The sequence below is a fragment of the Haliotis rubra genome, unplaced genomic scaffold (genome assembly GCF_003918875.1).
Source record: "Haliotis rubra isolate DU_JTF1 unplaced genomic scaffold, ASM391887v1 Scf1387, whole genome shotgun sequence".
NCBI classification, from domain to species: domain Eukaryota; kingdom Metazoa; phylum Mollusca; class Gastropoda; order Lepetellida; family Haliotidae; genus Haliotis; species Haliotis rubra.
This window is the reverse complement of record NW_025765322.1, coordinates 21,912-48,950: the sequence shown is the minus strand read 5'-3', so window position 1 is coordinate 48,950 and position 27,039 is coordinate 21,912. Positions and strand designations below refer to the sequence as shown.

At 39.1% G+C, this 27,039-nt stretch overlaps 1 protein-coding gene across 1 annotated transcript in view; it reads left to right on the top strand.

Moving 5' to 3' along the window:
• The window catches only part of LOC124268512 (multiple epidermal growth factor-like domains protein 10), a 63,157-nt gene extending 38,520 nt beyond the window's left edge, over positions 1-24,637 (top strand). Inside the window, exons 2-4 of the mRNA XM_046703494.1 lie at positions 21,579-21,717; positions 24,061-24,083; positions 24,525-24,637. Coding sequence (XP_046559450.1) covers positions 21,579-21,717; positions 24,061-24,083; positions 24,525-24,637 — 275 coding nt within the window. The remainder of the gene's footprint in view (positions 1-21,578; positions 21,718-24,060; positions 24,084-24,524) is intronic.
• Positions 24,638-27,039: the final 2,402 nt, after the last annotated feature.

The window sequence follows — 27,039 nt, the reverse complement described above, 5'->3', positions numbered from 1 at the left end:
ATTTCGATCGCCAACTTAGAAATCGTCTTGTGCCCCTAGTCAACATCAGGGAATTGGAACAATGCCTCCTTGATGAATGGCAACGCATCACCCCCAACGTCATCCGACGTTTAACGTCATCATCCCGCAGAGGTGTACTGGCGTGTATCAATGCTCACAGTGGACAGACCCGGTACTAACGTGACTTTGAGACGTGACATTGTCCACACTTGCCTCGTTGTGTGTCTCTGAATGAAATTTTCAGTTTGGCCCCATCACGTCTTTACAGGCCGGTCCTAATGATTGTAAAGGATTGACTAAAAATGTATGGCTAGATTTGTCTCAATTGCTGACTGCTGAAGGGATGATGTAATTCCAGGTTCCTCGCAGGTAGCAAGTGTAGCCTTTCTGACATTCTTGGGAAGTCTTGGGGAGTCTTCACATTCTCCAAATCGTTCCCGGCAATTTCGTTGACAGCCCTACACACAATGTTGTATGGCCAGAGACAGAGATTTTCTAATAGTAACCAACTGTTTGTTGGTTGGTTGTATAACGCCACACTCTGTTAACTGTCATTCGAGACAACGCTGTGGACGTATTTTGATAGTGTTGTCAAATTCAAAACACGGATATTTCCACATGAATCTGCTGGATAGTCTAACCGATAACCAATATTGTATGACAGTACTTCTGACAGACTGTTGAAAGTTTCTATCACATACACTTACACATTAACATACGATGTTCCTGAAGTATGTCACCAGGAGACTCGTTTTGACGAAAAGCCTGTGTCCAATCTACACGTGGGAATCTGTAGAAAAACCGATATATTTATTTTGACATTATAGTTTTTAACATTAATGTAAAAGATAGATTCTAAATGACGGCAGCTGTACAAACATGCACTAGATTTGAGGATGAGCGTGAAGGCAGGATGTGAAGAACTTGAAGACGTAATGTAACAGCACAATATGATGTTCAGTATCAAAATAGGGTCTGAAGAAGACCGAATACAAGCCTTCTTGGTTGATGGATGACGACTTACATCAGTTGCATATATAATATACATTTATCGAAACGAAATATTTCAGTAATATCACGTCGGGGGACATCAGAAATGGGCTTCACACATTATGCCCATGTAAGGAATCGAACCCGGGTCTTCGGGGTGACGAGCGAAGACTTTAACCGCTAGACTACACCACTGACCCCTGGTACACTAGCTACACAGTGTGCAATGTCTTCCTTCGTTCAGTGTGATGTTGCTGGGGTTTAACTGCACCTCCACTGCACCCACAAAACAGTATTTATTCTTTGATACAACAAAATCCGGAATAGTGAGTACTCATATGATTGAAAATCGAATCACAAACCTACGTACTACTTTGTAGCTGGACATTGGAGACACGTCACGCACAAAGATACACACTAACAATGCACCCGACCCCCACCCAACACACCGCCAACCCCCCATCCCACCACCGTATAATCTATTATTCTTTTATATTAATAGTCAGCATTATATTAAAGAATCGTAAGGTGTACATCGTGTCGTATGACGTGTCAAATAATTGCTTACAGGTTTTCTACACTTAATATAACAGGGAACAGCTATCAACCAACCCGATGTCAACTGAACTGACTGATGGAGCTCCGGTCTCAGTTACTCCACAAATGATACAAGCAAAGGAATGGTCTCTGACCGAGATCGATTGTTTGCTGATATGAAAGAAATATGAGATGAAAGAGCAGGAATGTACTTTTAAAAAAGATTCACAAACCGAATACACTTTAAAAATATAGTTGCTGGCAACGATGAGGTCTCCATGGCTTTACTTTCTGTCTATTGTATCTGAGGGCTAGATATCATCGTCCAAAACGGAGCCAGAACACATGTTTTGACAGGCGAGCGGATCTTCCAAATACAGCCGGGGTCTCGGGGGTCATGTACCTTTTAAGTAGTTCCGGAGAAGAAATAGTTCCCCCTTTAAAAGGCTGTATCTCAGTTGTTCTTGGGTCTACGTTCAAAACAATTATTGTTCTGGAATCGCCAGGACATCATCTACCATACTGGAGCAAACTATTCAGAAAAGCTGAAAACAAAAATTACTGCCAAACGGTACGTTTTAGCGACTTGACCCGTCCAGGCAAAATTGTTGGGTATTCGATTGTGCACCTGTACACGAAATTTGGAAGTGTCGGAACATTTAGTTCTTGAGACATTTGCAGTCAAACGTTGAAATTTTGGAATTAATTTTGAATTATCGCCCCTTTTGGGCCTTTGCTAAGGGGAATATTTACACCTCGGTGCGCATCTGTGTGATTTTTTGTAAGTGATTCGGAGCATTGGTTTAGGAGTTATGTTTGGTACAAAAATCGGCGGAATAATAAATAATAATAATAATGATAATCCAAATGATTACAACAGGTCTCCTGCCTAGAGGCAAGGAGCCCTAATTAAACCTACTGACACCAACAGCTAAATATTGTTCGTATTATGAACGTAACGTATGTTATATTTGTGATTACAGAGCGGTCTAGGCGTCTGACTTTGTGTGCTGGCGATTAGGTGCCTGACTCTGAGGGTGTGGGTTCGAATCCCGGATGGGACTCAACCCAAAAAGTACTAGAATCTGTACTTTACGAAGAAAGTGTAATCCCAAGCAAAACATACGTTACATTTGACCACTTTCTAAAATGGCATTGTGTATTTCATACGTATTACGAACCATGTGAATTTTACAACTCAATATAAGTGAAATATTTCCTTGTATATTTAAACTGTGACTACCTAACGGCCGTGTCAACTGCCACACTGTGTATATATATACGGGCGTCATGGCGTCATACGAGGAATGTACTGAACGTCACCGAGAGCCACAGGGAACACTGCCCTCGTCACATCAGTGACTGCATACCAACATAGCCACGAAATATGTAGTATAAATGTCAGTTAAAGTTGATGTCTGAGGGGAAGTGCCTCGATTACTAGTTTTGAACTGAGAGGTTAGGCAGCGTGTAAACATAAGTCATGATTTGAGCACATAGTAGTCTCCCTTGCACCGTACATGAGCCAACAACGGGTGGCAGCACATTTCCAATGCCATCGTAACACGTTCTGGGCGTCCCCGAGTAACGACGCCAAGATGGGATAGATGGATTCGGGTGACTCATTTCAGACACAGGTTCCAGACGGCAGTTACCACGTCCCAAACCATTCCCCAGGCCTTCATTTGGAAAATTTGGTAGCCTCTATGCGTTGTCGATGAACTGCTGTGCTTCACGCGCATGATGACCATACCCGTTATTGACTTTGTGACTTCGACGTGTGACCCCCGACTCAATTGTGAACTTCTGACGTCATCGTTACGGATATTGTTCATGTTCCTTTGACATGTTGTTGAGGCCCGATACTTCAGCTTTTAACGTGTCTACATCATGTCGTCTTTTCTGTGTTGTATCCCAATTCTGAAGGAATTTTCTGTGTGCACAGTTTCTTTATGTGGCTAGTATATATTGACAGTGCTCCAACGACTGTTGTTCAATGAACGCGGAACACTAACAGTGCACTGTCAGGAGCGAGTGTGGTATAACAAACCTTGCCTTGCACCATTCATACCATGCTCTGGGTTCCACTACACTAAATCAGAATCACATGCTTCATGAGGGAGCACCGTTTGTAAGCAACTGAAGAGACAGAGACGTGTGACAGATGTGATTGGATGAAAAAGTGTAACATGTTTATGCTTTTTTAAAAGCACATCCATCCAGTAATTAAAACTGGCCACCATTTTAAGTATTTAGTGCTGTCATTTTATCATCATGACTTACGCTTATTGTGTGTACAGATATTTTCCTTTAGGTGACGTTTGGTGCGGAACTGGGGTTGATGTGTTCCTCTTCCTGTGCTAGGAAAATGAGCCGGACAATTTGGCCTGAAATTGTGTTTTATTGTAGTTTAAAGGTCTGGCTGTACCCATGTGTACATGGAATGGCTGTTAATAGCTTGGATAATTTATAAACAAATATAAGGTTACTATTGAAGTCTATGGGAAAACATTTGGTGTTGTGTAACCTCTAGTGAACATGCTCTCGGAGCCCTGATGTGTCTACAGTCATTTTCCTTAATAATCATAATGTTGCATTTGTAATGACCCAGCGAGAACGTATCCAATGACTCCCGCTTGGTTGTATGGTGGTATAGTGTATAGTACGGTGGTATAGGGAATGTACTTGTCAACACAAGAACGAAGACTTTCGTACACATGTAGAAATTGTATAATATCGTTTCTCAAAACGCAACCAAATCAAGACCTAGACTAAAACACAAACACGTATAGAACGAAAGGATATGTAGCTAGTACACAAACACACGTCACGCACGAAAAGTGAGTGACTGAGTGAGTCTAGTTTTACGCCGCACTCGGCAATTTTCCAGCTATATGGCGGCGGTCTGTAAATACTCGAATCTGGACCAGACATTCCAGTGATCAACAGCATGAGCATAGATCTACGCAGTTGGGGTACGATGACATGTGTCAGCGAGCAGTCGACTGTTGCTGCTTTATTAAGGTTATTTGAGACGTGCCTAATATATTCCCAGTAACAAATAGAAAACCAACGTTGTACAAATACAATGATATATGCACTGGAATGGGAACAGGTTTTTATGCCAGGAATTTGTTGAGGGAGGGGTCTGGTCTGCTACACTCGGATGATGATAACAACAACATGTTTCTCGGGGGCTACTTGGCAATGGACCAGTTCTCAGACCTGACATGATGGCAACAACAGGCTTCTTGGGAGTGGCATGGAGATGGCCCAAGTCTCAGACTTGACATGATGGCAATATCAGGTTTTTTGGGGTGAGTTGGAAATGGCCCACGTCTCAGTTTTGGCATGATGGTAACAACATGCTTCTTGGAGGTGACATGGAATTACCCAGGTCTCAGCTTTGACAGTGTTGACATAAACAGCAAGGGAATGGACGGGAGATGTAGATTTTGTCAGCCCGAAAATGATCCAAACATCCTTTCTGTATTCATTACAAATTGCTTCCAAAAAAGAAAATTGTACGCGTCCGACGATATCATGAGCATGTGTCAATGAATAACTCTCAAACAGTGATGATACCAGGCAAAAAGGTGTAATCCTCGCCCACCAGAGATACCTGTAACAAATACGTGCAAGGTTGACATAAGTGAAAATAATGAACTGCAACGGACTTCACTTTAACAGTTCCACTTGAACAATTATGAAAACTGTACAGGGGCACTAGTGAATAAGCTCCTACAGCAAGTGGTCCTTCATTTTACTGCGTGTAGCAGACATAAATGTTGTCTGTTTCTCCAACATACCATCGATTTTCACACTACACTGTCAATTGTGTAATGAGTGTTACTTCGTCATTACCTATTCTAACAGTTGCTACCACAACTAGCCTAGCTCAACATGAATCATTTATGTCAGACAAGATGTATATGTTACGTGACATTACATATTTGAGATCGAGTAAATTAGTTCTCTTGTATCTCACATCTGGCAACTATCAGTCCTTGTCCTGGCAATCCTGTGAAGTAAATGTTGTAGACGTAGTAAAACAGCACACAGTTCAGAAATACGTATGCCAGAGGTACACTTTACCAAAACCACCATTAGATGACCAATATCACCACAATCAGAGACGATAATTAATTGCTAATGACTTAATTGGAACAGGTAATCAGATGATTGACAAAAACTCCAGCCTCATGGATCTTTCGACAATTTCGAGATTTTGCTGCAGTCAGTAAAATATAAACGTTACAAATATGTTCGTGGTGGATCCCGTTCGTACCTGTATCAAACAATATTTGTATGTTTTTGTAAACGAGGGTAGCGCCAAACTTGAATATAGGCACTACCCACCAGCCCGATATTAATAGGTTCAGGTGAAAAACCATTGCACGGTAGCATGCCCTGATCGCCAAACGCAGATCTCGATTTGTTATCCTGAGAATTAAAACTATTCTCTGTTGAATGACTTACAGGCGAGATATGTGTAGTTGACAGTCGGCAATCGGTCAATCCAGTTTGATCCCACAATACGGGTGTGTAGGGGGACGTCATCATGGTTCAGCTGGTCGAGACACGTGCAGGTGTTTCTAATGGCTCCGGAGTTCAAATATAAAGTGAGTGAGTGAGTGAGTTTGGTTTTACGCCGCATTCAGCAATATTCCAGCAATATCACGACGGGGGACACCAGACATTTGACTTCACACATTGTACCCATGTGGGGAATCGAACCCGGCCCTTCGGCGTGACGGGCAAACGCTTTAACAACTGTAATACCCACCGACCATCAAATATGATATAAGGCTTTAATTAGAATTAGCGATTATGTCCTCTTTGTGTTATTCCTGTGATAGAAACTGAGTTCCACTTTACCTTAGAGTGTGCATTTTACGACGATATCAGAAAACATCGTATCCCTAAATATCACTGGGAATTTCCATCTCTCGACATGTTTAAGCAGCTGCTGTTATCGCATAATGAAATAATAACTAATCTTCGAAAGTAACTTTTCTTGCATTAAAATTGCGACATACGTTTCTATCACCATGATCACTTGTTGATTCTTTGCCATTGACAGTTATTGTCTCTATTGTCATCAGTGTCTCTGATTTCTGTAATATTCTAATGTGTAATACTCTGTGCAAAGCATCTGTGGCCCCATCACCAAATAAAGTCAATACCAACTATAGGAAGAGATGGTACATATAAAAATTACTAACAATCATGGCACAGTGAATCAACTGTTGCATTTTCCCAGTGGCTACAGTGCGAATTGAATAGCGACATCAGACACCATTCATTTCTGTCACATAAAATGTTGGTGGGAGCAACTGTCACCATAGTTCTAGACTTGCTCATTCTTGTGTGTCCTAAATGTACAGAATTAATCATGTGTGAAAAGAATATTAAATTATTTTCTTCATAAACTTTCATGTGCACCCATAACAGCTCCACCATACTGAAATCTTTGAATTTCTTGTTAGTGTATTCTGCACATACCTACTGCATACATTTATGACACGATGCATAAAATTATATGTCTGTACGGGAGTTCTTTCAATTTTTTGTAACACACTATAGAAACCAGTTCAATAAAGAAGACAAAACAAGAATGAACCTTCCCGAATATTTCAACACTGCGCCGTCATCAACACTGAAAGACTGCGTGAAAGATATTGTCACCACGTTTGTGATCACGACAGGACATCCTGGTTTGTAAACGATAAATAAATCATTATTAAATTTCCTGTCGACAATATCATACAAGCAGATTTCCTCGAGAGCGTCCATTTAGTGCATGTATGTTCGTCATGTGTGTCTGTATACACGCTTGAGTGCTAACGTATGTATATATCAGCTGGCAATAAATTGCATTCAAAAAACAAAACAAGACACAAAAAACACCAAAAAATACAGAAAAACAAAACAACTATAGTTTAAAAGAATATGTACTTTACTGAGGAAAAAAACCCAAACATAACATGTTTGACCACTTTAGCAAAAACACTGTATATTCGCAGTATCAAGTCTGTGGATTATGAGGAGATGGAAAAATGTCCCTATATATACTATAGTATATAATGATTACAGCACATGCAGCATGTACATGTCAATTGAGGCAGGTTTCAATGTGTAGAAAAATTAGCTTTCTTCATATTGTTTTACCATTTGACCTGGCTACACATGATTCCATCCAGTTTCTGTCCCTGTGGTAGTGTTATGCGTCAGGATATTTATTGTAAATTATTACAGCTGTATTATCACCTTGCAAATGGTGAAAATGAAAACCTGTGCAATAAAAAAAGATTTCCTCGAGAGAGAGCAGTTTGTATTAGTCATGTCTGTCGTGGTGGGTGTGTAGATATATAATTTATGCACAGCGCAATGCAGTAGGCCCTACTACCAAGGGCAATGTAAGCTGACGAGCGAAAGAGAATTATGTTATAAGCTTTAAAATATCAGACCGCATCATTTTAATGGAGAATGTCCACATCACACGATGACTGAGTAACTGTCGTGAATAGGGTCAAAATTCATAGACAAAGTTCAACTTATTGATATAAAACATACGTCCGTGTCGTGGCATTTACATTTGAGTGAGTGAGAGTGAGTGAATATGGTTTTACGCCGCTTTCAGCAATATTCCAGCAATATCACAGCGGGGAAAACCTGAAATGGGCTTCACACATTGCCCCCATGTGGGAATTCGAACCCGGGTCTTCGGCGTGACGAGCGGACTCTTTACCCCACCGTCCTTGCATTTACATTTGAACCAACTTCAAATAATTCAATGGAAATGAAATGCAACACTATCAGAGATGAAACTATTATTAGTTTCAACTGTGCTAATTTATAATCAGATGTAAATCTATTCTGGAATGTCAAACCCGAGTCTCTATTTCAGGAAAATGAAAATGAGCATGAAATGTTTTGTAACTGCGAACATTTTATAGAAAAAGCAATGCAGTGTGTATGGTCATCCTTCACCTCACGTGATGGAAGAAAGTTTGTGCCTGACTTAGTTCTTCAATACGTGTAAAGAAAATTATCAACTCAAAGCCGCCGTCGACTGTCCTAAACTAGGCTCAGATCTGTCGAATATTGCGATGAAGCCATAGATACCAATACATTTTTATAGTGGCTTAATGAAATCATCCACGTTTAAAATCTGAAAACTACTCCATCTGTAATCATTTAGTGTATTAGGAGTTATCTAATAGACATACGGTTTATCTCTGGTACGTGGAAACTTGGAACTATCGAAACTATGCCAGGAAGTATCTACCACGTGGTTCAATATATGCTAAACGAGAAAAAGAAACTTCACACGAGTTACTTTATGTTCTTAAGATATCGATATAGAAGCAAAGCGGATGGAGACGGCACAGCACAGGTTAATGAATAAATAACGTTGTCTGTGAACGTGCTTCTCGAACACCTGGCTGTCGCTTTCTCTGCTCTTCTCCCTCGTAACAAACAGTGAACTGTGTCAATATTTTAATGATAGATTGTTAAACAACTTTCTTATTTTTAGGACAAAATTCTGCAAAAACCTCACAGAGTGGGTCTGATGTTTAGATTATGATCAGCGTTTCATTGAGTATGTTATCTTTATTAGTTTTCGAGTTAGATTGCAATTCATCGGTCCGCTTTTGAGCCAAATGGACTGTATGCAGGATTAAGTAGGTTGATTGGAAGCCAGTAAAGGAGATGTACATGGTTGTATACATGCCGAAATCTGTCATTTCACTTGGAAACGGAAGAAATGGTGGTTCTTTCCCATGTTCGATGATGCCGTGCACCCCCAGGCAACGCAATACACCATCGTACAATTTAAAAAACCCGACAGAAACAACACGATTTGTACTACTGTAGCGCTTGGTCTTTGGCAATATGGCGGACTCCAGGCACATTTGACGTCACGAGCGGAAAGGTCACGTGGGTTCCAGCGAAATATGCATAATGGCCGAAGCTGAGATTTACAGCAACTATTTTCGCGATTAAAACATAATTATACATAATTTGTAATTGAAAAATTTGGGAATATGTTTCTGATGACTTTATCTTTCACCCAGCAAAGTATTGCAATTCACTCGTATTCTCCTTTAAGGATGTTGATGGGCGGCCAGTAGAGAATGATGTAAATAGGGGATAAAGAGAGCAGTGAAGTGATATTACACAAGGGATAATGTACAATGCTTGAGTGAGTTACATGATCTTATTTCAGTAAGTGATGATAGACCTTGGGGATGAAATATCCTCCATCTCTGTTGATAGCATGTCAAATCTTCTTTATGTGCACAGCTTTAAGTAGTTTCCGACTTTTTAAGTTAGTCTGGCTCCTCTCTATGACCTTGCTGGTGTTCCAACTGATGTTGTGGTTGGGGTTGGCGCTAAGGTGATCAGCAATGGCGGACTTAGAGTCGTTGTTTCTTACTGAGACCTGATGTTATTTGATCCTAATGGTGACTGGTCTTGAGGTTGCACCAACGTAGGATGTACCAAAATTACAGGATGTTAGTACCCAAATGTGATATATTAGTGAAACATGAAACAAATTACCTTTGAATTGGGGTATCCATTGATCACAGCTTCTGTCGTCATCACTCTGTCACTGTCACGGTTTGCACGTGAATTTCACTTTGTCGTTGTTCGAGCACGTGTCAGGACTTAGGTACTGTAAATTTACTTTACACTTGTAAATATAATATATCATTGCTCAAACGCATTTATCCCTCACTATATTACATATTATCTTATTCGGCATTACTCGAATAAAAAAATAAATAACTTATTCGTAATATTTAATAGATACGTCTATCTATCTGCTTTATACTCTGTGTATTTATAGAGTGTTGGCTTCCACCGTTGCACTTTCCAAGCAGATTAAACTGGTCTGCTGTTTTTTTCTGTTTATCGGTTTACTAGTTTTCTTGTTTGTAAATACAAACGCAAATAATTTTGTTTACGTGTCAGATAGAAATGACGAAATCTGCAACCCCTGTTTGAACACCGGTGTATTTCCCTGCTGGCTTTGTATTGATGGTTACACATATACTGGATTTCCTATACAAGTTTTCTTTTCTTGTATTTTCACATTTGATGATATTGCTGCTATGACGTGTACTGTTAAGTTACGTAATGGGTGTTTATTCTTTTGTTGTACTCATTCATCAGTTCTAGTCTAATGGGATCGGGTGGTCAGGTTCACTGACTTGGTTGACACATGTCATCGTTTCCCAATTGCGCAGATCGATGCTCATGCTGTTGATCACTGGATTGCCTGGTCCAGACTCGATTATTTACAGACCGCCGCCATATAGCTGGAATATTGCTGACTGCGGCTTAACACTAAACTCACTCACTCATTGTGTCTTATGAATGACAAATGTAAACCCGTAAGTAAGTTCAGGGTCAAGTTCATTTCTCATTTCGCCCATGTCGAGTTCAAATTCATCAATGATATGCTTATCAAATAAACAGTAATCTTGCACATTACCTGTTCTTGCGTTGAAATCTAGCAATATTAGATATTCAGTTTCACTGGCATGATTATAAATTGTTTGCTCAAGATCAGTAAAGAGGTTTTCGGCAGAATATTTTGATCATTCAGGGGGTATGTATATCACACCAAGAACAAGATCACTATTGCTGGCAAACAAGGATAAGTTGAGCACCGTATTAGCGTGTATGAGTGCCGCCCACTAGCGCTTACCATTGTTAGGGAAGGGGACTCAGGTTGTCCGCGATCAAGTGTAGTGCGACTTGCTACATCGACGTGAGAATCTTATAAGCAAGGCGTGTACAGCTACGCGCGGAATCAATTTCATCGTCATGTAATGCACGTGCAGTAGCCTACATCTGCTCTACCTTTTACAAACTAAATGGGTTTGCTCATTGTCGTGCACCGTTTACTTTTAACAGCTAAACCTAACCCGCCCGATCTGTTCACACATCCTGATCCATGCTGTAGATACAATGTGTAATTTCGGATATCCAGGTCAATAATTCACTTGTTTTGGTTTCTTGTAAACCTATTATGTCATTTTCGTCTAGCACATCAACAAATTCTGGACAGTCTAAGCAGTTTCGAAGTCAACATAGACTTAATAGATGTAACAATTTATCAGATTTGTTAAAATTTTCAAGAGTACTTTCAGGGGAAGGGGGTTGAACAAATATATCTGGGCTGTTAGCAGTTGTTACATGTATAAAATGAAGTAAAGATGTGCAAGAAAATCGTGTGTTAAGATCATTTAGTGCTATGATGTTAGTATGTCTATGGTGTCCTAATTCAGTGTCACATACATCAAGTTGTGTAAAAATAGGTGATTGTGAATTGTTGTGATTCAGAAGATTCTAAAGAGGGTCCATGGTTGATATTCAAGTTGTTCAGTTATCTGAATTGTACTTGATATTCAAATTGTTTAGTTATCTGAATTGTACTTGATATTCAAGTTGGTTAGTTATCTGAATTGTACTTGATATTCAAGTTGTTTAGTTATCTGAATTGTACTTGATATTCAAGTTGGTTAGTTATCTGAATTGTACTTGATATTCAAGTTGGTTAGTTATCTGAATTGTACTTGATATTCAAGTTGTTTAGTTATCTGAATTGTACTTGATATTCAAGTTGTTTAGTTATCTGAATTGTACTTGATATTCAAGTTGATTAGTTATCTGAATTGTACTTGATATTCAAGTTGGTTAGTTATCTGAATTGTACTTGATATTCAAGTTGTTTAGTTATCTGAATTGTACTTGATATTCAAGTTGTTTAGTTATCTGAATTGTACTTGATATTCAAGTTGTTTAGTTATCTGAATTGTACTTGATATTCAAGTTGTTTAGTTATCTGAATTGTACTTGATATTCAAGTTGGTTAGTTATCTGAATTGTACTTGATATTCAAGTTGGTTAGTTATCTGAATTGTACTTGATATTCAAGTTGGTTAGTTATCTGAATTGTACTTGATATTCAAGTTGTTTAGTTATCTGAATTGTACTTGATATTCAAGTTGTTTAGTTATCTGAATTGTACTTGATATTCAAGTTGTTTAGTTATCTGAATTGTACTTGATATTCAAGTTGTTTAGTTATCTGAATTGTACTTGATATTCAAGTTGATTAGTTACAAGTTCGTTATGAATGCTTTGGTGGTTATCAGTCCAACGAGTTACGGGGCATTCATTCACACAAGCACAAGGACATATTTGTCTCTCACAGTGTCTAGGTCATACAGTCCCGCTCACAGAGCCCCCCTACCGTGAGCCCCCTTACCGTGAGCCCCCCTCCGGGTCACGACGCACGAGGAAAGCTTGAAGCACGTGACAAATATAACTGCAGTCAACCGGGACGCTATTGCTGTGAACAGAAACTTCGTTGATTTGGACCTATCAAGTGGTACGCACTTTGGTAAGCGAGCTTACACTAGTTTATTCCATTATAATACCGATGAAACCGGTATTTTGTTTTACTTTATGGTTTTATGAGTTTTACTCGACTGGCTTAATTTTGAGAGATCCAAGGCAATGACATTTTACTCAGATGTTTAGTATAAAAGTGAGTGAGTTTAGTTTTACGCCGCACTCAGCAACATTCCAGCTGTATGGTGGCGGTCTGTAAATAATCGAGTCCGTACCAGACAATCCAGTGATCAACACCATGAAGTTCGATCTGCGCAATTGGGAACCGATGACATGTGTCAACCAAGCCAGCGAGCCTGACCATCCGATCCCGTTAGTCGCCTCCTACGACAAGCATGGGCACTGAAGATCAATATTCTAACCCGAACCTTCATGGGTCTGTTTAGTATAAAAATATGTGAAGCGAAAGTCCGTATCGTTAGCTACCGAAGCTCATAGCGCGACCTCGACACTTTGGAATATTATTGCTCGCCTCATTGGCTTGTGCCACGTCCGCTGAACCTCGCAAAAAAACGTTCGAAGATAGCCGATATTACTACCAAGCGCACTATCTATCACTTAGGTTTTGACAGCACTAAAACGTTATTCAAACGGTTTAAATACTATTTGATGGAATTGTTAGTTATGTCTTAGTAACGTATGTTTTGTAGCTTGATTTTGAGTATTTTGTCGCTGGAGCGGTAGCGGGACAAACTAGATCCTGGTGAAGTCACATCTCGTTAAATATCAGAAACAAATGCCATTCAAATAGGCTCAGAGGAAGTATACGTTGAGCGAAAACATGTCACATTACGATGCTATGGTTTGGTAAGTTCATATGTCATTGTCAAATTGTCCGCGCTGCGCTGCTGTGGTGATTGTCTGTTGACTTCTTCTCTTGGCTGCAGGCGAGGAGCCTCCGTTTTGTATCCCTTGTGATGAGAGATTCACTGTCAAGCATATCCTGATTGACTTCTCCATCATAAGGGATAAATATTGTAATATCAAAACAGTAAAGGGCCTTTTTAATAATGTTAATTATCATTTAATCATTGATAATTTAAAATGTTAAATCAATTTTGATATAATGTTTTGTAAATAGATAAGGTTTTATAATTGGTAGTTTAGATCACTGTTTCACTAGTGGCTGTATCCTCAAAGGGGGTTAAAGAACAGTAAAATTATTGTCCTCTGGAGAGGGTACGTAAGTCCCAAAACTTGCAAGGTCAATTTCGCTCCACCGAAGTTTTAATCGTAGCATATTCGTTGTTTTAAATTATGGCTTAACTGTCCTACAATCGCCAGCGGCTGAAGGTATGGTGTAAATCCACTAGGGTTCATGCAGGTAGCAAAAGCACTGTAAGTCCCCATGGTCCCTGGCGTGGTTATCTACCTTCAGTTGTTGGCGACCTATAGCGAATGTTTATGCTGTATTGTCCTAATTTAAAATCCAAGTTTAAAGAGAGATGCTAGTTTTATTTCTTAATACTATGATATTCTAGTTGGTTTTACTGTCCTTCGATGACAGGTGTTATAATTTACATGAATTTATGGTGAATTCTAAACTTGTTTTAGTCACGATATGGCTGAAATATTGCCGATGTGACTTTAAATTTTTCTTTAAATTTTAACTTTAAATTTCTTGGCTGCAATGAGTGAGTGAGTGGGTTGGGCTTTACGCCGCTTTTAGCAATATTCGAGCAATATCACGGCGGGGGAACACCAGAAATGAGCTTCACATATTGCACCCATGTGGGGAATCGAACCCGGGCCTTCGGCGTGACGAGCGAACGTTTTTACCGCTACGCTACCCCACCGCCCCTGGCTGCAATGAACATTAAGCAGAGAGTCAGAATATGTCTCAATACCCTCATCACAAATTAATCTACAAACGATCCCTGCTATCAAGGAAAGGTCAATCGCAAAAGCCTGGGTACCGAAATCAGTGAACAAGCCATTTTGTATAAAATCGATCACCGGATGTGGTGTCTGTGAGTGCTGTACATGTTTGGTAGCGTCTTTCAAATGGAGGTCGGTTGAATAAGTGTAAACACAATCATCCTATCCTGCTGCTTTCACTTTCAATATTATGATGTATATTTTGCGTATCTTTCAGATAGTTTTCATGAAACTTATATCTGTATGTATATTTTGCCTTCTTCCATAGTCATCCGTACAATACTTTAAGCTATTTTTATCCTTTGAATGTTTCTGTTGAGTACACTGTATGTTGAATCTTTACATAAGTGTTAGAAGATGAAACAGGCACATCTGCAAGGTGTATGTAATTCCTGTGATGTGTAATATGCATGATTGTTATCTGATATAGACAGGTTAGTGATCTTTGAGTACATACTGACTATATTACTACATAATATAATGATTACTATATTTTATCGAATGTATATGCAAACATTTTCTTATTAACTGTACACGCACTGATATTTATTAGGAAGTGTCTCGGTCATAGATTTTGTACATCCTTTCATGGACAGAACAATGATGTCTAATGATTCGCCAGGTGCGTGTTTGTCTCAAACGTTTAACGATCTACTCGTCTTTTTTCTATAATATAATCAATTTATATTTATAAAAATAATATATTGAGATGGCAGAATATTAAACTGTTAACTTTATTTCAACAAGAATGGTACCCACAAAATACAAGCTATGCTATTTCCTCCCTTACAACATTATTCTGATCGTTCCAAATTATTTCATTTTTCATTGTATTTATATTTCCGAGAAATATGCTAAGTTTCCTAGTGCACGTATTTTATTATTTCTTAATAATTTAAACTATTGTGCCATACTCGGCCATTTCGTATAAGAATAACGTTCACTTGACAAGGTTTCGCATTTTGATATTCAATGAAATGCATCTCCAGTCCGTTCAAACTTACCCAAAGAACACAATATCTGTGTTTCAGATGGAACATTAATAAGATAGGAATACCTTAAAATGTTGGATAAGGTTTTGACATAACTTCACCAAATTTCGGAGAATGCACGATCTAATGAAATAATATGTCTGTGGAAAGACGTATGAAATACCACAACTATTGATAAATTGCATAATGAATTTCAAAGAATGGACAAGAACACAGTTTACTCTTCACCACTATGTATCATTATCCATAGAAAGCAATTCTCTTCCTAATTCTCAATACACCGTCATTTAGCGTTGACATGTCCAAACCACTCGCTAGTTAAAGGATATGTACAATTCAATTTCAGCAGTATTTTCAAATTCCCACAATTCACGTCCGTCAAGTTCCAGTAAAGATACGGGTTAGAATTGATCTTCAGCAACCCATGCTTAACGGGATCGGGTGGTCAGACTCGCTGACTTGTTTGACACATGTCATCGCATCACAAATGTGTAGCTCGATTGACTACGATGATCACTGGTTCAGACTGGATTATATTCAGACGGCTGCCATATAGTTTGAATATTGCCGAGTGCGGCGTAAAACAAGAGACAAACAAAAAGCAATAGAATATGGGAATCTAAGAACTAATTAAACTGTTGGATGTGGCCATAATGTCCTTTCTCATTTTGTATGATTCCATCATTTCTTATAATTTGCAACACTACCAACACGTATCCGGTTTGTCTACTTATGTCGTATGCTGTCGTATAGGAAAATCAATTTCCATCATTTATGGCAACCAATTGATATATTGAATGAATAAGCATATACATATTCATAAGACTCCATTCGATATATTGTTATGTCGATCAGATGTCAGGCAGTTTTCAGCTGGCTCACAATTTCTTTAAAGATGCCAAGCATTACGCACAGAGTATCTTGTCTGTTTCTTAACGCTTTACGAAAAAAAATCGAACAACTATTAACAGCGTCTAAATTTCAAACAGCCTAACTATGCTCACTTACCATGAAGCACATCTCAGCCACTTGTGTCAGTAATGAATACAATTAATTTCTTTACAGGTGATCTTCCAAAGGAAATATAATCGCAAAGACATGTGGATTTATGGAACAATTGTGTTTTTATGCAGTAAGTAACATTGTAATATGATTGAATATGTATTGTCTCTCTCAGTCCCCTACTTGCAATGTATGCGACGATCCACAGCTTTAATTGCACCCAAAATATACTCTACAGCAAAAGTTATTGTGACTGACGACGTTAGATATGTGAATAAACAACTGCTATTTTCATGATGAGACCTTTTCTTGATATTTCAAGAAAATTATTCCAGAATAGGATTGCAGATGGCACGTTCTAATGAGGTCACAGTGAAAGAATGGTCAAAACGAAATTCACATAGTCAGTAACGTGTATGTCCACCATTAGCATTGATGCATGTTTGACACCTGCACCCCATAGAGCCAATCAAACGTCGAAAGAAATCTTGTGGAATGGCATTCCATATCTGTGGAGGCACTTGGAGTTCCTGGAGCCTGGCTGGGGATTTGGGCAGCGTCTCAGTCTCCTCTCCCTTTCGTCCCAGACGTCAACGTGTTCGACAGGGACATATCTGGGGATTAAGCGGGCCAGGGAAGGACGTTAACATTATGATGCGCCAAGAACTGCTATGCCACTCTGACGACATGAGGTTTGGCGTTGTCCTGCTGGAAGATCAATTCTGGACCATTCTGCTGGAGAAACAGTATTAAATTTCCATTGATGACAAGCAAAGGTGTACGCCCAGCACTCGTTATCCCACCCTAAACCATCACTCCACCGCCGCCAAAACGGTCGGCCTCAAGGACACAGTTCCTAACATAACAGTCACCATGTCGCCGGTAAACAGCGCGGTGCAAGATAGACTAGGCCCGTTTCTGGAAAAAGGCTTAAATAGAGGAAGTTGAGGCATTTGTGACTGTACGACACCTGTGACTGTATATCTATTTTCATTTTTTTTAAAACCTGCCTCTGTTTTACATTTAAAGGGTGCTGATCACCAATAAATTGTATACCAACTGTAAAAAAAAATGTTTAATACGTCAAAATTAAAGAACAAAATGGCCTCCAAATCACCTTTTTGGTGGAAAAATACTGAATGCTTACATCGGTATATTGTGATGTATAAATGACCACTGTACAAGTAAAATGTTAATATTGTTGTCACCACAAGGTACAGAACTGCCTTTCATTAACAGCAATAGTTCAGTTGGATTTCGTTAACAACATTATTTCATCCCAGAATTATTTGTTACATGTATTTTATCAAAATTGTCATAGATTATTAGGAATACGTTGTTAACAAAATGTTTTAGCTGTTAGATATTTCATATGGTCAGCAACACATTATGAAATATTATTGAGCGCAGTGGTAATTGTTTTGAATGTGTTTTTTTTAAACAATAGGTGGTAGTTTGACAATTCAAAAAAATGAATGGTCGTTTACTTTTGATGGTTGCCTTTCTAAGACATGTTAAGACATCTTCCTTGCTGGTGCAATTATTGTAAGTATTCCTCCTTTGACATTTTATTTTCGTAAATTCTTAATGGAATAATGTATCTACTTTCAATAAGGGCAAATAAAATACAATAAAATGAAGAATAAACTGCATTTTCAGTTTGGAAGTGAACCCTCATGTTCAAACCCCATTGACTGGAAGAAATGTATGTTTTGTCAAGAATTTAACTTGAAACAATATCTCTTTTCCTTGATGATATCAAACACCAACTCTGATATTATGGAAGCTTCTCGATTTGACCAGTGCTTGACTTGTAAACTTGCTGATGTAAAAGGCCTAATTGTCTCCGAAGCTAAATACCATTTGTCTTGTCTTAATAATGCTAATGACAGTACCACAGGCCCACCAATGACATGGTTCATCTCTGAGTTGAGTTATGCAGCAGATAATGTTCATGTTCTCAGGCTGAGCGATGTCTGGAAACGGTACGAACAACTAGCAGTCAAATCCAACACTTCCACTACCGAATCGTTAGTAAATCGACAGGCGCCATTCAGGGAAAAGCTTCATGTTCACGTTGCAGAATTGATTACATTTGTGCAGACATATGGATCTTCTACTGATCGCCAAACGTTACTTGTACCTGCTTGGTACAATGTAATCGCCACAGATTAAATCGCTCTCAAATAGCAGAGGCTGATGAAAATCTGACAAGGCCAATTTACGACCGTCATGAAGACATCTTCCATGAATTAGTTCATGTTGCTTTGAAACTTCGGGGTGACTTGATAGACACACCATGTCATACTGGTGTTGGGGTTTATGAACAAAGTGCCGTCAATTGTATACCGGACAGTGTCCAGATGTTCCTTAATCATTTGTATGTACACCTCATCCAGTTACGAAATCTAAAGATCTTGTTCAATTATTTCCCAAAGCAGGACATACATCAAGTTGCAAGCAGGTCGTGCGACTTGACACATCCTTGGCAGAATCAACGTTGAAAACAATGAATCACACCACTGGGTTTGTCATACCACCAAACCTCATACCAAACAGATTTGTTTTATTCACAGCAGACAACATCGATATTCTGGATGAAACCTTGGATGGAAAGAAATACCTCTCATGCAAGACAAGAAGCAATGGGGTAGCGTGGACCAGCCCCCGCTGTGATGTTTGACATATTGAATGATATCATAGGTTTTCAACATCTACATAAAACCTCTCATGTTGACCACAATGAAAAACATGAGTTTTTCTGACCCGTATGATCCTTTGACTCATAAAAACGACAAAATGATTGGAATCCCCATTGATTTTATGATGATAATTGCTCACTTAAAAATCCCCAATGATTTTCATACAAAACAATATCTGTACAAGTATGGTCCTGGAATGTTTAATGTTGAATTCATTGGTGAATGTGAACATTCAAAATGTCATTTTGCGTGTCTTACACGATTTAAAGTCAATGTGACTATATGACAGCCAGCAGTCTCCTCCTCTTACCCCCTGTCAGCCTCCTGATCCTCTGAATGGGCACTTTACGCCATTCCTCGTGTAAAGCAGCTTCCAATTGGTTCTCTACAGGAGGATACCTTTGTTGCACACGACGACCAAGCGTCTCCCAGATGTGCTCAAAAGGGTTAAGATCGGAGCTCATTCAATCGTGAGATATGTCAGGGGATGATTAAGGAGACCAGAATGGAGTGTACGGGCGAATGGACAAGGGAGCCTATGGAAAAAAGTTTACACTCGTTCCACTAAATTCGAAGCGAGAGAGAGAGGTGCAAGTCGTGAGAGAGGATTACTTTAAAAACATTTGTCTGCGAAGATCAGTTGAAGGCAGTTGTGTGATAATTACTATATATAGAAAGGGAGTCTAAGGGTAATATGGAAGTTTCTAGAACTGCATAGATTAATCCAGCAATATCTAATCCACCATACTATCTATCAAACATCGAGCATAGCGCTTAGGTAAGGGTTAGGGTCAGAGGTAAAACTCTCCCAGACTTAAACATACTTACGTTTGGGGTAGCACTACCATCACGTTGTTGAACAAAGCCCAGCATTGTAGACCTTTTCACCCTGGATTCCCATCCTGGGCCTATTTTGGAAGATTACCCTCTGTTATTATCATTGTGTCTATTTACATAAGCACTGCTTGTACTGTCGTCGAACTTGATGTGCTATTGTAATTTCTGCCCCTGTCAAACGACGCGATCGTAGCGCTTAGGTAACAAAACGTTTTCCAGACGTTTCCATCTGTGGTAGCGCTACGATTGCGTCGCGGAACAAAGCCCGAATTCCCAGTACAGGCCTATTTTGGAAGATTGACCAATGCTGCCATTATTGTGTCTACTTATATATGCACTGCATTTATCTTATTTTGCTATTATTTGTACTGGCATTTAACTCGGTGTGCTATTGTAATTTCTTTGCATTAGTTTGGCTTGATTTGTAAGCTAGGGTAATCTTATTGTTAAATTCCTTTGTGAAAAATTTCGTTCTTGTTGGTTTCACACTTAATTATTTTACGTTCAGATTTCTGGCCTAATTGTCCTTACATTAAAGAATGTCTTAAGGGACATGTCATGTACTCTGTGCAATGACAAAACTTGAAAATGTGCATCTCTTTTAACGTATTTCAGGTCAGACTGTACATAGTGAAGAGAAATGTGAGCCTGGAAAATATGGAGATGGTTGTGGTCAAAATTGTTCTCAAAACTGTAAAACTTTTCCAAATAGCATAGTGCAATGTCACAAAGAAACTGGAAAATGCCTTGAAGGATGCAAAGTGGGAGTGTACGGTGACCTGTGTGATCGACCATGCAGCAGAAATTGCAAAGACCACACCTGTAATCAGCACAATGGGCACTGCACTCGAGGCTGTATAGAAAATCACATGGGTGACTTCTGTGAGACTTCCCAAGAGAGTACCGTCGTGCATCAAGGTTAAGAAGTTTGAAACATTATAATACGATAAAAGGAAGGTGAACGTATAATGCGAACGATGGCAAATTAAAGATGACATTTGCAATATAATCTTGATACATTTGACTCAAAAGCTGTTTTGTCCTTTGATAGATATACAATTTTCAGAGTGTCATGTATAAAATATTTCTACGATGTGTGGATAAGATATATAATACCTGCTTAACCGCTCTCGTGTCTTTTGTTTGCAATAAAATGTTGAGGATTTGCATGTGTTCACGTTCCCATTAATGCGCTTATCACTGTGCAGGTACTACCTATAGCAGTCATACAACCGTTACCACAGGTGAGGCACCGACAAGCAAATCCCAGATCGTCATTCCAGTTGTTGTAACAATACTTGTCCTTATCCTTGTGGGCTTTGCCTGTGCTGTGATTATCTTCATATGGTAAGTTCTAACAAGTTGCTTGTTTTGTTCATTTGCTGTTTATCGCTATAATTAGCAATATTCCAGCTTTATGACAGTAGTCTTAATTCATTCACAATCAAATACTAGCTGACAATCAACCAGACAATCCACTGATTCATATCTCGAACATCGATCCACACATCAGGGACAGGGTGACGGCATCAGCCACGTCAGACATCTTAGACATACGATCCCATTAATCGTGACAAAAGACACACCTCAACTAAAAGTCATAGTCACTCTTCATTACACTTACAATGCTGACAAGCTTGTTCGGACGTGCCTCTCGAGAGTGTAGTGGGTCAAGGTTAAAAGTGAATTGTGTCTTGATAAGAGCATCCTTTGGCTGTTATCGTCAAATTCAGGGATATCACCAGGGAAGAATATCACGAGGGAAATACACAAGGTGGAGTACCTCCGATAGATTAGTGCACGGGGTCTCCTCATTGTGCAGGCAACTTTTGTTCATAATTACTGTTCAGTCAGAGATGTCAAATAGCAATACAAAGGGATTACTGGGGGACCGTATCAGTATAAGCCTCTGAGACAAAGTTGTGGCTAACCTTTATCCTTCAACACAGTAACATATTCAATAGTACTTATTTTAAAAAATATGCAATTTATATTAACTATGCATATACACACACACTCATACAAACGAATCAAAACTTTACAAGAAAAAATGAGGAGTGAACTTCATAGCACTGCATTAACTACATTTATGTTAGCACTGATTAACATTACAATTAAAGTCCAACTAACTGACATGGAATCAGCAAATTCCATCGCAGTTTTGACATCAATTGCAAGTAGAATCTTCCGACGCAGGATGTCATCATCAAGGCCTCGACACTTCTTCCTGAGGGCCTGCTTAACACCATGTATAATCTGAACTATTGTCGTCTCAGTGTGCCTCTGCTCTTTCCGAATAAGATCAATGAATCTATATATATTGGGATGGTTCTGGCCAATTTGGCTCAGTCTTGCATGCCAGCCTTCGACATGATTTGTGGTCCTGGCACCTCAGTGTGGAGTGATTCCACGCCAATCTACCAGGACCATCAGCGGCAACATCTGGTTTCCTGGAAATGAGACCTAAAGCATCGAAGTAAACATAATAAGTCTTTCTTGTATTTTTTCAATATCTTAATGCTCAATGGTAAAGCGAAACATGCAAATAATCAAATGCTATAAATGTAAATCTTGTCACTTACGTTGAAGACCGTCACACAATGCTGTTGCTGCGGTCTTCCCTGGGACCCAGATAAGTGGTTGTTTTTTCCACTGCATACAGTATCTGGCGTCGTGTCCAAAAGATCGGATTAGCAACTGAATACAAACGTTATGAGGATGTAACCAACCTTGTGCGGCTGCACTTCTCCCTTGTGCCCGAGGACAAAGTTGAAGACGTTTGGGTACACACCATCGCTAGTGCTCCACTGTCTATGTGGAACCACTTTCATAATGATGGACTTACTACCAACAACAATATTGAAGGCTGGCACCACAAAATAAACAAATAAACAAAGCCCATCCGAACATCTATGAGCCCGTACGTCTCACTCAGGACGAAGAGTCAGTGGCTGAGGTTAAGATCCAGCAGATCCAAGGACATTGCAGAGGGCCTGTCAGGAAGAGGAAGTATCTGCAAACTGACATGAGAATCAGATCTCTGAAGGATGACATGATCTCCCAGAGACTCTGTGAGATTGACTACACAGAAGACGAGTCGGAACTCATTCAACTGGGGCAGACATTACAGACTATGTGGAGACCTAAATGCCCGCTTAGCGATATCAATGCTAGGTTTCAATGAAAGACTGATTTATACATTTTACATGTGTTGATGTACATGCTCAGCGTATGCTTTATATTTGTTTGAAACATTTCGCATATTCAGATTCCAGTACTAGTCCTTGTAGTGTTCACTGAGTTTTTCGCTTTCATTTTTTCACTATCAAGTAATTATAAATAAGTTGTGAAAGTTAAACAAACTGTATTTTATTTGATACACTTACATGTCGACTGAATAATTATGAGATGCAATCTTGATCACCAAACACGATTCATAGTGACATGCCTGTAAATAGGGTTGCAAGCTGTCCTGTTACAAATACTGCAGTCGAAGCTGATGTAGTATTGCCAATTACTCCCATTCAATGTTGAACTAGTTTACAAAACCTCAAGACAGTCATCTGGAGACTTATTGGTTTCAGGAAGCTTAGAATACTGTTGGCAAAGAAAAGTGTCCCGAAGGATTTTACATTTAATAACATTGATTTTATGAATAACTGTTTCTCATATATTTCATTTCTGTTTTAGGCGCATTAAAAAGAAGAAGGCAAGTAAGTAAATCTATTCTGTACTCATTTCATAGAGTTACCAATACAAATTCCAATTAGTAGTTCAAGTGTATAGTGTACAGTTCTGTTAATCTGTCATTGTGTGTTACGTATTGCCGTGATCACATAACTTAACATGTCTTTACAATAACCCACACATTTGCCTTAACAGATGCATGCATGCCCCCCAAACATCATAGCCGGAAATCCTGTCTTTGACAATAAATATGGATTCCCTAATTACGGTGGCGTTATGTTGACTTATGCTTCACAGCAGTCATGACACATGAACATAGAATGGTTAAACAGAATCAATACATCTCATTTCATTTCTGGTCTTCAGGTGCATGTGACCCCAAAGTTGAGCATGGATGTATCCCAGGTATGTCAAACCGCGATAACTTGACAAATATAATTATCTCTTGTTAAAGCTATCCCATCCAGGTTACAACATCCATCATTGTTCTGGAGCAAAGCCTTCCGCCATCGATTGCAGTGTAGCAGCAGCAGCATCCGACATTACACAATATACACCACCATCAGCATTGACCATTTAACGTGGACAGTCCCACACTTCTCTGCTAGAAGTCAGATATCGCATGGAATCATAGAAGGGACATTGGCGCGTTGTCGCATTGTCGCCCTCTCTAAAACAAGCAAAAAGAGGCAAAATTAACCAAAGCGCGACAATGCGACATTTCGGCCATTTGTAGCATTGTCGCTATGTCGTTTTGAATAATATTTTCTTATTCATTCAAAGGGCGACATAGCGACAATTTTCAAGGTCAAAATATGTCCCGTTGTCGCATTGTCGCCCCATCTAAGATGTGTAGGAAAAGTGTCAGATCTAATAGATCTTAAATATATTGAATAGACGCCCCTACTATGACATCGCCCTTTATTACCCTGCCATGTTAAAATATATGTTGTCACAATGGCCGATTCTGCTGCTAAAGCAGCACTCGTTAAATTTGTGACACCACTTTTCATTCCATACTCCAAGTTTAAAGCTGTAATTAGATCTTACATCCGTGATCTAACGATAAAGAAGTGGGACACCCAAGTAGGTGTAAATACATTACATGAAATAAAACCGTCTATACATACTTGGGTTGTCAGTCCAGATTTGAAGAGGTCATTATGTGACGATTTCGCATTTATCATACAAGATATACTCATGAAAATGTATTCAAGGTGATGATCCTCCGTTTTGTACCCTTGTGATGTTAGAATCACAGTCAGACGTGTCCTGCTTGACTGTATTGATTTTTTCATTGCAAGGGATAACTATTTCAGGGTTTCAACATCTTTTTATCCCCCTGTTTATCAAACAGATCCGAAGTGGTGCCCTTTGCTATCTGCGGATTTATAGCATTTGACAAATATCCATGGAAACGTTGTGGACTTAGTCTAAAAAAGGAGGGGGTGGATTTTGTTTGCGGACACTTTTCATCCAAACTGGATACAATGTATTAACCAACGGTTGAAGTGGTGCCTTTTGCTCGTAAGGAATTTAAGAAAATTACTTATTTCATGTTTCCATGACAACAATTTTGTGGTGTGTTTGACTGGGCCATATCTCTTATACGTATTCTTTCATGAAACTCGTGCACTCAAGACCGTTGCTGAACGGCGCCTTGTGTTACTTGAATTAAGAATTTATGTTTTGTCCGTCTCCATGGCAGCAAATTTGATTTTTACTCTGTCCTTAGTGTTGTGTTTGTCAGTTCTTAGTGTTGTGTTTGTCAGTCCATAGTGTTGTGGTTGTCAGTCCATAGTGTTGTGTTTGTCAGTCCTTAGTGTTGTGTTTGTCAGTCCTTAGTGTTGTGTTTGTCAGTTCTTAGTGTTGTGTTTGTCAGTTCTTAGTGTTGTGTTTGTCATTTCTTAGTGTTTGTCAGTCCTTAGTGTTGTGTTTGTCAGTTCTTAGTGTTGTGTTTGTCAGTCCTTAGTGTTGTGTTTGTCAGTTCTTATAGTTGTGTTTGTCAGTCCTTAGTGTTGTGTTTGTCAGTCCTTAGTGTTGTGTTTGTCAGTTCTTAGTGTTGTGTTTGTCAGTTCTTAGTGTTGTGTTTGTCAGTTCTTAGTGTTGTGTTTGTCAATCCTTAGTGTTGTGTTTGTCAGTTCTTAGTGTTTGTCAGTCCTTAGTGTTGTGTTTGTCAGTCCTTAGTGTTGTGTTTGTCAGTCCTTAGCGTTGTGTTTGTCAGTTCTTAGTGTTGTGTTTGTCAGTTCTTAGTGTTGTGTTTGTCAGTTCTTAGTGTTGTGTTTGTCAGTTCTTAGTGTTGTGTTTCTCAATCCTTAGTGTTGTGTTTGTCAGTTCTTAGTGTTTGTCAGTCCTTAGTGTTGTGTTTGTCAGTCCTTAGTGTTGTGTTTGTCAGTTCTTAGTTTGTCAGTTCTTAGTGTTGTGTTTGTCAGTCCTTAGTGTTGTGTTTGTCAGTTCTTAGTGTTGTGTTTGTCAGTTCTTATTGTTGTGTTTGTCAGTCCTTAGTGTTGTGTTTTTCAGTCCTTAGTGTTGTGTTTGTCAGTTCTAAGTGTTGTGTTTGTCAGTTCTTAGTGTTGTGTTTGTCTGTTCTTAGTGTTGTGTTTGTCAGTCCTTAGTGTGTGTTTGTCAGTCCTTAGTGTTGTGTTTGTCAGTTCTTAGTGTTGTGTTTGTCAGTTCTTATTGTTGTGTTTGTCAGTTCTTAGTGTTGTGTTTGTCAGTTCCTAGTGTTTGTCAGTCCTTAGTGTTGTGTTTGTCAGTTCTTAGTTTTGTGTTTGTCAGTCCTTAGTGTTGTGTTTGTCAGTTCTTAGTGTTGTGTTTGTCAATCCTTAGCGTTGTGTTTGTCAGTTCTTAGTGTTTGTCAGTCCTTAGTGTTGTGTTTGTCAGTCCTTAGTGTTGTGTTTGTCAGTCCTTAGTGTTGTGTTTCTCAGTTCTTAGTTTGTCAGTTCTTAGTGTTGTGTTTGTCAGTCCTTAGTGTTGTGTTTG